At 40.9% G+C, this 12,202-nt stretch overlaps 2 protein-coding genes across 3 annotated transcripts in view; one reads left to right on the top strand and one right to left on the bottom strand.

Annotated features, from left to right (window-relative positions):
- Positions 1–12,202, top strand: part of LOC145985420 (uncharacterized) — a 130,993-nt gene that overhangs the window by 79,741 nt on the left and 39,050 nt on the right. The window lies entirely within an intron of this gene.
- LOC145986008 (pickpocket protein 28-like) lies at positions 7,239–10,873 on the bottom strand. Its single transcript, XM_083120177.1, has 3 exons — positions 10,699–10,873; positions 10,274–10,365; positions 7,239–7,635 (listed from the first exon to the last, which is right to left on the bottom strand). Exons 1-3 carry the CDS (start codon positions 10,809–10,811, stop codon positions 7,481–7,483), a joined length of 360 nt encoding a protein of 119 aa, XP_082976303.1. The 5' UTR covers positions 10,812–10,873; the 3' UTR covers positions 7,239–7,480.

Below are 12,202 nucleotides of genomic sequence, written 5' to 3'. Positions count from 1 at the left end.
CACAACTCAAATATGATGTTGGCATTGTGTTATTTGTCAACCACTTTCAGCAGAACCTTTCGCAGCTCAGTATAGTTGATACGAGTGCCCGGCGGTTGAGAAACAATGCACTAGACTACTTTACCACCTTGACTAATCTATTTTGGACTAAAGTGCCTCTATGAGCTGGCTTTTTAAAATAAAGCAATCACGTCCTAAATGCCCAAAACAAGGCCTCTTTACACGATGTTGAAAGAAAATTACAGAATATAACTGCATTAAAAAAACTTGATAAAGCGAAAAGAACATTGTACGTACATATCGATACTTTATTATATCAACAAATTAGAGCTTCAAGTTGTAAGGCCTCCAGTTGGGTTCACTTCTAGAGTCTAAATATACAGTATGTACCAGTCTTGTCCGTACAGAGGTAGTTGGAAAGTGAAATGATAGAGTACACCGCTAGAAAACAAACAACAAAAAAAAAAAGTCTTGCTCAAATGACGTTCACAAGAATGGTACCTTCATTCGCCTTCCTCCACACCCTGTGGACACCATCTGATCCGGAAAGGTTTATTTTGGTCACATCGGAGGGGATGACGTTCGTTGTCCCAGAACTCCTGGTCTTTATACACGTGTTTTTTCCGTTCTTCCACGATATCCCTATCTGTACAATGCACGACGAACGGTTGAATTGCTCTGTCTCTCCTGTTGCATTTTCTACCCGTGATCTCAATTTCGGAATCACTTAATTTTGGATATGCCTTATTTTGTCTCACCAAGAAGCACTCCTCTCTTTCGGTTAGTTTTTCTCCCTACTTCTTGCCCGATTCTTTGTTGAACCCTCATATTTGAATTTATTTACTATGTACTGCACAGTAGAATGCGCTTTGTTCACTAATGACCTCATATCCCTCAAAGAATGTCCTTTAAGAACAAGATTCGCTATCACACCTTTAAGGTCAGAGCAAAGCTCCTTTCGCTTCTGCATTATGGACTGCCCACTCTGGTAGGGTGGTTGAACGGCAGTGATGTGCCGTAGACTATTAGTTTACGTCTACATGCGTTGTCTACGCGTAATCTACACGTAGATTACATTGGCTTATAGTTTACATAGTCTACTGTAGACAATGCAAAGAGCAGGGAAGATAGAAATTTCAGTGCTCTTTGAGAGAGAAGGTTATTTTTTCTTGAAACATGTCGATAATGTGGGCCTATAACGTAATCAAATTTATCGAATTTCCACTAACGAGAGGAAAATAGACTATCGGAAGAAAAACAAATGACAGCCATGGTGAAAATTGACATTATCTTTTACACTGACAAAAGTGAAGGCGATATTTTTTGTCTTGTTACTGCATAGGAAAGTGCATGCGACTTTAAAGCAAGATTTTTTCACGTGTGTTTATGTTGGTTTGATGTTTTAAGTCCACTTTATGCACAGTAAGGCTAATCGGGACTGGACCTACAGTTTAAAGTGGGATCCGAACCACTGTGACTCCACCGGGTATCGAACCCGGGATCCCTTGATTACAAGGCGACGACGCTAGAACTGCGCCATCGGCGAGGCCTTTTTCGTGTCAAATGGTGGAAATAGAAGTACATATATCAAATCTTGTGATTCTACGGACATCGCATTTTTTTTGGGCGTGTCGCGACAAGTTTATTTTGCAGTTCAATTAATATCTAGTGAATTGGTTGAACGTAAATAAATACTTAAAACACTTATTTCTGGGTAGTAGAATACTCCACGCTTTCTATTTCCACCTGTTGATGCTGGTTGCTGCTTCTAGAACGATGCGCTTTCCTTGCACCAAGAACGCCGAGCGCCATGTTGTCTACGTTTATTACGTCATAGACGTAGATTACATAGTTTACGTAGTCTACATTGTCTACACGTAGAATGTAGACAATCGTTGTTTACGCGTAGACGCACATCACTGTTGAACGGTGACAGAGTGATTACACAGACCTGCAACTGACGCTGTAAGTACCAAAACGCCGTGTGCTGCACACAAAGACATGACATGGGCACTAAGTGACTCATGTGTACGAACAAGAAAGGTAGCCTACATACATCATACCACCTAAAACGATTTATCATGCTCTCCATCCAGTACAATTACTGCATCTCGCATCTTTTGTACAAATTACATTTTCGAAGGTCCTTCCTGAATACTGGACACCTTTCGTTATTGTATTTCGCCAACTGAACACGTACAGAGGGGTTTCATACAATGTATACAGCCTGTACGAACAAGTATGGTACATACTGTAGCTCGTTGGAATGAAGCATTCACTGCACATACGCGAACAACAAACTGAGGCGACACGGTGCACGGTATTGAGACAACGGCACAGTCCGAGCGACACGCAAGCGACATGAGACACGTGCAGCTTGTCGTGTCGCTTCGGTTCAAAAGGTTCAATTGATTACTGAATGTTCACTTCCAAGCGACACTTGTCTCTTGCAGCGTGTCGCGTGTCGCTTCGGTGTGAATTCTCCCTAATGTTTACGGGCGGCTTAGCCGGACGACTGCCTTGGGCGCCGTCCTCGGGCGCGCTAAACCAGGGCGTTCCCCTTGAGTAGCTCCAAAACCTTATTTCTGATTACATAAGCGTGGCTATCTACTTTAAAAAGTTGGATTTTATATATATTGAAGTGTGACTCAAAATAAAGATGGGTTGTAGCAAATCATAACGCGAGAGGTTTATGGTTCATAACTAATTCAAAGGGAACCCCCCCCCCTCCCGGTCAATGAAGCAAAAGATGAATTATAGATGAGTGACAACGGTCTCTCCACACTATCATACCTGCCCGAAGTTCTTGTAGAGTCTTCTCCTAGATAAAGATTGTCCATATCGTGTCAGAGACCGAACTTCGACTCTGACCAACTTGTCCTCCGTTATCCCGCGCCGAGTATATCGGAGTAGATTCAGAATAAAACTGTGAGCGAATGAGAGCGATATCTTTCTAGACTTCGCATTTATACTCATGCTGGACTAGAGGTTATTACACCTCTTGTCCTCTACCTATAGGCGAAGCGCACTTTCGTCACTTCCCGTAGAACTTCAGTATTGAAGCAATAAGAAATGCAGCGCATTACTGGGATAACTTGGAGACAATCGATGAAGGAGGCAGGTTAACGAACAGTGGAAGAGAGCATTAAACGTATAACGGTCAAATATTGAGTAACAGGTAATTAACCTAATTGCCCGTTATTAAGAATTAATTACAATTGGTAATATTAAAATCCGTCGCGAATAAAGGTGTCTAGCGACTGACTTAGCCAACACTAACTTGCTCAACCACCGTTTTTCGCCCGAATCCGGATTTACATGCATCCATATGGGGAATAGCAGGAAAAGAGCAACTGATCTCAACCAATGGACAGAATTGGATGAGATTTTAACCAGCGGAAGACCACATCATGAATGTACTGATTCCAAGATTTGAGCCTAATCATAACAGAACTACGGGAGTTACGAATTATTAAAGATCTATCGCTGGATACAATGAAGACGATACCCTACTGAGATAGCGCTCTCTGTCCGTGCCTGACACAATAGCGGAGGATTTAGCCTAATCTCTGCACGAGGGGCTGCTACCAGAGGTTAAGGACCGGACTGAGCGTTGACCAGGATAGGAGGACAACGGTCAAAGCACCAGAAACAATAAATAAGCACCTAAACACAGAGACTAGAGCGTCACCTCGTTCAAATCTGGAATAAAAGGGATGATTCGGAATAGCGAGAACACAGTTTGCCTAGAATCGACACCGGGGTGAGAGCTACGCGCGACCTAGCTGCGAGTCTCGATCCGACCCGTGGTCTGGATTTGTTTTTTGACTCGAGTGAGTGTTTAGAGCCATGGAGTAGAGCAGAGTAGACCCAGGGGGTCGTTTTCCCCCTCGCCGTCAACGCATCCGTGTGGTTATGTGAGATAACGCCACCTGTATCAATCGTCCGAAACAACGTCCGAAGTAATAGAAGTTTATAACAATTGATAGCAAAGTTAATACCGAAGTGCATAACAGTCAATACGAAAGTTAATAACATTTAATATCCATGTGAAACCGCGAATGGCTCATTACGTATGTTCTTCTCATCGCCCAAGCCACGTATCTCTACGTACAAGTGACCGCGAAGGACTGACCTATTACTGCGCTAGTTGTCGTATGGAGTCGACAGTGTACGTGTACCGTCATGGACGTCCCTGCGAAGTGAACGAGTGAAGCCAGGATCCGATGATGCCAGATGGAGCTGCCGACTGATCCACTTTCGCCAACCAGGATAACAGCGAAGTACAACCCCTGGAGTGTGGACGTCTTCCAAAACTGTAGGACCACTTTCACCCGAGCCAGGTCAGAGGGAATGCAGCGAAGGTAAGATCCAACCATGTGCGTGTGTGAGAGAGATGACGCCAATCTACCGCGAATCTGCGTAAATCAAATCATTGCATAACTTAAATCAGTGCTAGGGCATAACTAGACATCGTTATTCCGGCGGACTAATCCATGTTATAGATCAAAGTATATGTTATCAGCCAAACAATAGTTCATTAAAATATATTTGTACCTCCTGGAAAGATAAAAGGGTCCACAAAGAACAATTATTCACATTATACTTAAAACCATTAAATTGTAAAAGGCAAGGTAGCCAAGGAATAGCATGACTATAGTAAAAGTATTAATTAATCTAACCTTTGTAATTGTCATATTGTCACAATATGCCATGGAATGTGTGTCTGAATGAGAGATCGAGTGAAAGAGGGCAAGATGTACTGTCTATTTATCTGTGTTCTAATATATGTGTATATTCTGAATCACCGTGGTATTACGTCACGTCATTTCAGGTGCTTGAAATCAAATCCTCCTAGGTTTATTCTCGGTAACTCCGACTGTAGGCACTTATCCTGACCGTATTATAATTCATGTAATGTTTAATCCGCGTGACAGGTGTCACGGGGAGCGATTCTGCGTTGTGGCGTTGCTTTGTCGTCGTTGCTTAGTTCAGTTTAGTTATTTTTGTTTTTAAAAAGCACGTAACAAACGAGCCTCTTCTCTAACTTCACACATTATACTTCATCAATATACTAAAATTAACTGCTGCATAAAGTAAGTATAGTGCAAGATCATGCGGCAAAGCTAAGAGATTATGCTGTTATTTTGATATTGCTTTGTTTTACTTCGCTTTTTGTGCAACTTTTGGATAATTTACGAAGATAGGGATGAGTGATGATATGATGAAATTTATGGATGGACAATCACAAACATCCATGCCCAGGTCGGGATTCGAACCATGGACACCTGGCATCGTACAGCACTATGCTAACCAATGTAGGTATTAAATAAATGCATACCTACAATAAACATTTTATTTTTAGACTAACACTTAAGATTTTTAAAAAATAAGTCTAGTAAATATGTAATATGGTGATTGTTATTGACGGGTGGTGGAAAGTATAGGGGGACCAGTGTGGTAGGGTAGAAATTAGGAAGGGGTGTGAAAGACCACGATAAAACCACCTCGTTCGGGTGATAATTGTATCTTGAGCATCCCTGCTAATGTTCCTTGCTTAAATGTAGCTTGAAAGAAAAAAAAGCAGTTCTTTACGTATCTTTATGCTTAGATAGCAGCGATAACAAACGCACTTCCGTGGAGGAGTGTATAGCACAGCGCGCTACGACGCCAGGTATAGCGGGCTCGATTCCGGCGTGGGTAAGTGTCCATCAATTTCCTCGTATCACTCATCCTCGTCCTCGGGTTAGTCAAAAATGGCATAAAAGCGAAGCGAAATAAACAAAATCAATTCACAATTGATCATGATAGAAACAGGTTAGATCCAGTAGGAACCATATTTATGTGTCATGCCTTTTCGGCACCTTGCCTTTCTATTTCCTGTCTTCTCCGGTTCTCTTTCATAGAAACATGAAATATACATTTTAACTGTAGGTCCAGCCAAGATATTTTGGTATTCGACCAAGCATGCTTCTTGGAAAAGCACTTTACTTGTGGAATTAGTCTGTTGAGAGCTTTCAGACCAAAGTGACACGCGTCGATTGGAAGCTAACCCTCAGAAATCAATGCAACCTTTCAAACCCAAGAGAGACGACAAGCTGCGCGTGTCGCTCGGACTGGTCCGTTTCCTCAATGGCGTGCATCGTATCACCTCAGTCTGTTCTCCTGCGCGAATTTCCAGGTTCCTCTTTAGCCTATAACATATAACCCACTGAGTGTTTTTTTTTTTTTTTTTTAAGATGTAAAGTCACTTTTTGAGAAAACGGTACCCGTGTCATGAACATTGGCGCAGTAACGCTCAGCAATCATATGATGAAGTGAAGAAATATACACAATAAAATAATTACGTTAGGGAGTTTTCAGGAGCATACAATTTCCAGCATCCTTGCCTCGGTGCATCACTATGCAGGGTGCGAGATCCTAGGGGGGATTTCTCCCCATCAACAGTTTTGTTCTCAAAAATCTCCCCCACAAAAATTTTCGGGAGAAGAGCTTTTGTTGTATCAACAAAAGATAATCAATTAGTTTTGACTTCAAATATACTTTACTAAGGATATCAAAAACACACACATAGTATTGTGGTTGTAAGTGTTCAATGCTCTCCCTCAAGAGATCATTAACAAATTTACACCAATAACAATAAACACACTATTAAAGTTAAACAAAAAATGTAAGACAAATATAACTATGAAATCTAATTTATTTATATTAATAGAAGCAAAAACTAAATAAATACTTATACATAAAAAGCCATTTCAACTATTTTGTAATTTATCGACATTTTTATTAAACCAGCTAGTGAAAAAAGTAGTTTCCCACTTCATAAATATCTGAATTTCTTTATGCGTATTTAATAATAATGCATTTTTAAATGTTTAGTCATTTACTTTTATATTTTATAACATTATAAATATGCATATCATATAATAATTTATACATATATACGCACCCACACTGGTCCACAAAACTTAAGGAACATCAAGGGAACAGAAGGAAAGGAACACAAAAACAGGGTTCACCCTGGTGTACAATTTTTTAATGTTATTGGTCATTTTCGTTGCATGCATCTGCCCCTTATTGGTGTTCATAAGCCCTAATCAAGAGCATCCCAAACATGCTCGATAGGATTGAGGTCCGGTGAGCATTCAGGCTACCCATTACGGGTTATGTCTTCTGATTCCAGGAATTCAGACACAATACGTGCGCGGTGCGGGCGAGCATTGTCATCCATAAACAAGAACTCTGTACCAAATGTTCCACGGAAATTGCGAGTATATAAACAAAAATGTTTTTTGTTCTCAATTTCGGAAGGGGCTGAAGCCTCATCAACCCCTCTCTGCGTATTCTCAAAATTTACAAATACTCTACTGCTCTCATAATCCCTTGGTGTTCCTTACGTTTTGTGGAGCAGTGTGTGTGTGTGTGTAAAATGCAACAACTTAAGTAGACGAATATTCAAATTCTTTAACTGTGCAACACACTACAACTGTCTTGGCCACATCCTAGCAATGTTCCTTCTGGGATGAACAACGCATGCGCATTTGCATGCAGGTCGAACGGTCATGAAGTAAATAATTTCCACCAGGCTGAGAATGCTAAACCCCAAGAACAGTCCAAGGATCCCACCACAATTGGCTGTAAAGATAAAGGACAAAGAATATGTACATGTAAATGCAACATGATGATACCTTAGTGATTACAGTACAAACTGAGACAAAACAGGGTATGTCAATGCATGATGTAGTAATGAACCTTAGCCCCATTTGCGCAACGAAACTGGAATTTTTACTAGAACGCCTTTGCGGACGTTGAACTGAGTACGATTGTTACTATAATAATAATACACTTATCAACGTACTGCGGGTTTTTGTTGTGATACATGCTTGTTATTAATGCTTTAGTTAATACGAGGTGTGGCTAGAAAAAAAACTGACTGTTGCTACAAAATTTTTTATTGGTTATTTTGTACAATACGAACATTATCCCCTTTAAAGTACTCCTCTGCAGTATCGATACACCGCTCCATACGAATCTTCCATTGCTGGAAGCAGTACTGGAAATCATTTTCTGAAACCATATATTCATGACCTTCGTCGCTTTTGTTTTCATAGGTTCTACGGTCGTAAATCTGGTTCCTTTCAGTGGTGATTTTGCCTTTGGGAATACAAAGAAGTCGCACGGAGCGAAATCCGGCGAATGAGTGTATGTTCAAACACTGGGATATCATACTTGGCCAAGAAAGCCGTGACTGACAATGCCGTGTGGGCAGGAGCATTGTCCTGATGAAGAATCCATGACTTGCTTTTCCACAAATTAGGTCGTCATCTTCTTACTCGCTCACGATGGGTCGTTAGCACCATAATGAAATAATGTTGGTTGACAGTTTGACCTTCGGGTACCCAATTCGAATCAATTCACCGAGATTTGCAATGTTTGATTCCGTTTTTGACGTGCAAGGCCGTCCAGGATGCGAGTCGTCCGCGATCACTTCTCGTCCCTCTTTAAACCTTTGAAACCACTCAAACAATTGAGTGCGTGATAAACACTAATCTCCGTACACTTCCTTCAACAAAACATAACTTTCTCTGGCGGATTTTCCGAGTTTCAAAAGAAACTTCACATTGATCCGCTATTCCACTTTCACACAACATTTTTTCGACGGAGCACATGTGTACGGTTCACTTCGTCTACAAGCTACAGCGGAACTGAGGGCCGCGCACTCTGTGCAATCACACAGTCGATAGGCAGGATATCATGTTATACACTTATGTACCGCTTGACCTTGACGCGCTTGCCGTTTGTCGACAGGATCATCAATCCGGTTTTTTTCTAGCCACACCTCGTATATATGTAATTAGCTCCTTTATACAGTGTATTTGCACAAGATTTGTTTCAACTGAAATTTACGATTTCGACTGCCTTACGTACTATTTGAAAGCTGTGCAAAGAAGGGAGGGGAGTTTCAAATAGTACTAAATATAAAGCACGATGCATGAAAAACTAGCTGTGATTGTCCACTTCTTTTATGTTGCAACATTGAAGTCGAAACGTTCTGAACTTCTTGCCTGCAGGTGGAGCAGAATTGCTAAGTATTGCTCTGTGTTGTAAAGAAACATTTTGTAAAATTTAAACCAACTCAAGCAATAAAAGTATAGATCAAAATATATTACCTCTTATTCAAAGTGAAAAATAATTTGATTTTGCCTTAAAAGTGAAAGAGTAGGCTCGCTCTCATCACACATTTCATATTTTTGTAAACCACTAGAGAGGTGTTACTGCAGTTTTCCGTCACTTGGGCTAATCTCGAAGATATGATAAAACTGATGAAGGGACACTCACAAAGAACTCACATGCCCTCGAACCCAGGACCCTTCGCGACGTAGCGCACTGTGCTAGCCACTCCGCCATAAAGGTTCGCACTAGAGAGGTGTGTGTGATCACTAAATTTCGGTACCGGGATCGAAAAAAAAAATTCTTGTCCCTGTTCCCATTTTCCGGTATACTGAACAGTAGAGGCTATCGCAAATGTTCAAAATTTTATTAGAAGGGATAGCAATATTTAATTATTTTTAATTATCTCTCTTTACATTGTTTTGCTTCCACGAAGCTAATTGGCACTATAGAGAATGATGTTTTCGCCTTTGGCTCGAGCGGTGGCCGGTTCGATCTTGTTGATGTTCCAGTGTTGATCTAGCATCATGAGGGGAATCAATGAAGCTACTTGATAATAACCCAGAACTAGAAACCAGACAACAGCGGCGATGGGAGTTGATGCCTTGAACGCGCCTCACCACCGAAAAGTCGTTTGTTGGGTGTCGGCCCTTGAATCACGGATATCTTCTTTTACAAGGAATTTGTAATGAAGTCAAGATTTTCAAAGAATTTGTCAAACACTCGTGAAAATATTAAAACTAAATGTTAGAAAATGGTGTGTGTTGTTAAGAGTCAGCACCATAGACCAAATCACAGGTTTGTAAGCGGAATTGCAGGTTCTTGAGCACACGGGGAAGATAATCTTAAGCTATGGAATTGCATTCGCCCTCGACCCTAGTGCGGTGGTGGGTCATATCGCGACGTTTCTCGTTTTACACCCAGGAGTTGAGGTAATGCGAGGATTCAAATTCGGCCCTCTGCTCCAAAACCATTCTCCTGGAAACGTGGTATCCAGCTAGTTTCTTGCACCCCTGGTTCATCCTGTGTTACAATGACAATGTTAGTAATTGGGACTATTTTGCAAGTAAACTATTACTAGAAGTTGCTAGATATACGTTACCCATAAAGTCAGTCCACCCGTAGAGCTCGGTTCTGTGCTTTGTGATAAACTGCATTTCTCTGAAGAAGATTTTGACTTTTGTCAAAGCTACACTGAAATAATGAAAGAAATATAATACTAATAATAACACAATACTTATTGAGTGCTATGTCCATCCAAAATACTAAGGTTTATGGTTTCTATTATTTGTTCTATTGCATTTTGTCTTGCAAATAGCTCATGTTTTAAGGTATATATTTATTGATTGTTGAAATTATTTCATTGACGCTTCTCAAAGCTTTATTTTTATTTACATGTTTATTATTTCTCAGTGTGTAAACCTCTTTCATCTTTTACACTCTGTCGGTCTTTCAAAGGAGGTACACTTGCTTTTTCACATATTTTAACTTTAATTAGCATGGATTTGGAACATGGAAAATACTTACTTTTCTCCATGAGAAGAAGCCACGGCAGACATGTCGAAGGTTGACTGGGTAGTTTGCACATCGTACTGGATCTTCTTACATGCAGGAAGGCATCGGTGACATTTTGACACCATCTTCGTAAGTTTTTCGAAGAACTCCTTCGAGATAAAACGTGGGCGTTTTCCAAACAACCCCCGAACACGAGCCACTGCAAATAGAGTACAGCGCAGCAGTTGAGTTGTTCGTAAATTTTTAATCAATATATGTGGAGTCTTGTTTTTTTGAAACATCTCCAGCTGATTGCGTCAGTCTAGCTACTGAACCTACCAGCAGCGTAGGGCGTGAGCAAAGCGGTTAGCGATAGAAGCAGAGTTGAGATTACGTCAGTGGCTAGCTTGTTTATTGGTGGCTTCGGGAGTTGTGACTCGTTCCCAAGCTATGTTCCCAATGCATAACAGCCCTTCTGAACTAACACTTTTAAAAATAGCTTTAAAGAGAGACAGTGAATGCCAGCAACTATCCTTTACGCAGTGGCGTAGCAAGGGGCGGGCGAAATGGGCGACCGCCCGGGGTCTCGCGTCTCATGGGGTTCTTACGAAAAATGTAATAAATAGAAGTGAGAAATAAATATGGAAAAATGCTATTTTTTTGGGGCAATAATATTAAAACAGTCTGTTTTTATCTGGTCTTAAATTCTAGTTAAACGTTATAATTTTAATGAATACGTAAAATCAGGGGCGTAGCTGGCGGGCCCTAGCCTTAGGTGGCCTGATAAAAGCAAAAATTATCGTTGTATTTCTCATATAAAACATTTACGCAAAATCCACGATAACTTGCTTGGAGTTAACAACAAAGCACCTGCAACTGCCACGAAGCAAGGTGTGTGACATTTAAATGATTGCGTTGTTTCCTTCCTTCCTACGACAGGCTCGTACCCAGACTTTTTAGGGGGCGGGGCAGTTCCGAAAATGTGGAACAAAGGGAAGACCCGAAATGCTGTTGGATTGATTGAGTTATGTTATTTTACATCAATTTTCTGACACTTTGGCTAATCGCGACGATGAGGATGAGTGGTCTGTATAAATTGTAACGCAAGACTGATTCAGAGGGTGAAGGGCAAGAAAGATCACTTGTCATTTGGTGTTCCAATGGTTTGGCGTGAACCAAAGAACCATACCGATGACTGTTACTTTTGCTTAATAATTGGTAAGTCTATATTAAAATGTAATTTGGTATATGATTACTGACAATTTTGCCCAAATCTGAAATAAAATTATTATTCTTAGTTTCATTAATTGTTACATGTTTTGAATTTGTTCCATTTCTGTCCATTTGTTCCATTTCTGTATGTATTTCCAGCAAACTTCCGCTTGGTGCGCAGTTCGTGCTCGGTGAGACATCTGCACCACGGTAGATGCGCAATTCGTGCGAGCCCTTGTAATCAAGGGGTCCCGGGTTCGATACCCGGTGGAGGCACATGGCACAGTGGTTCGTGTCCCACTTTAAACTGTAGGTCCAGTCCCGA

The sequence above is a fragment of the Lepisma saccharinum genome, chromosome 3 (genome assembly GCF_977018435.1).
Source record: "Lepisma saccharinum chromosome 3, izLepSacc3.1, whole genome shotgun sequence".
NCBI lineage: Eukaryota > Metazoa > Arthropoda > Insecta > Zygentoma > Lepismatidae > Lepisma > Lepisma saccharinum.
This window is presented reverse-complemented; position numbering and strand designations above follow the sequence as displayed.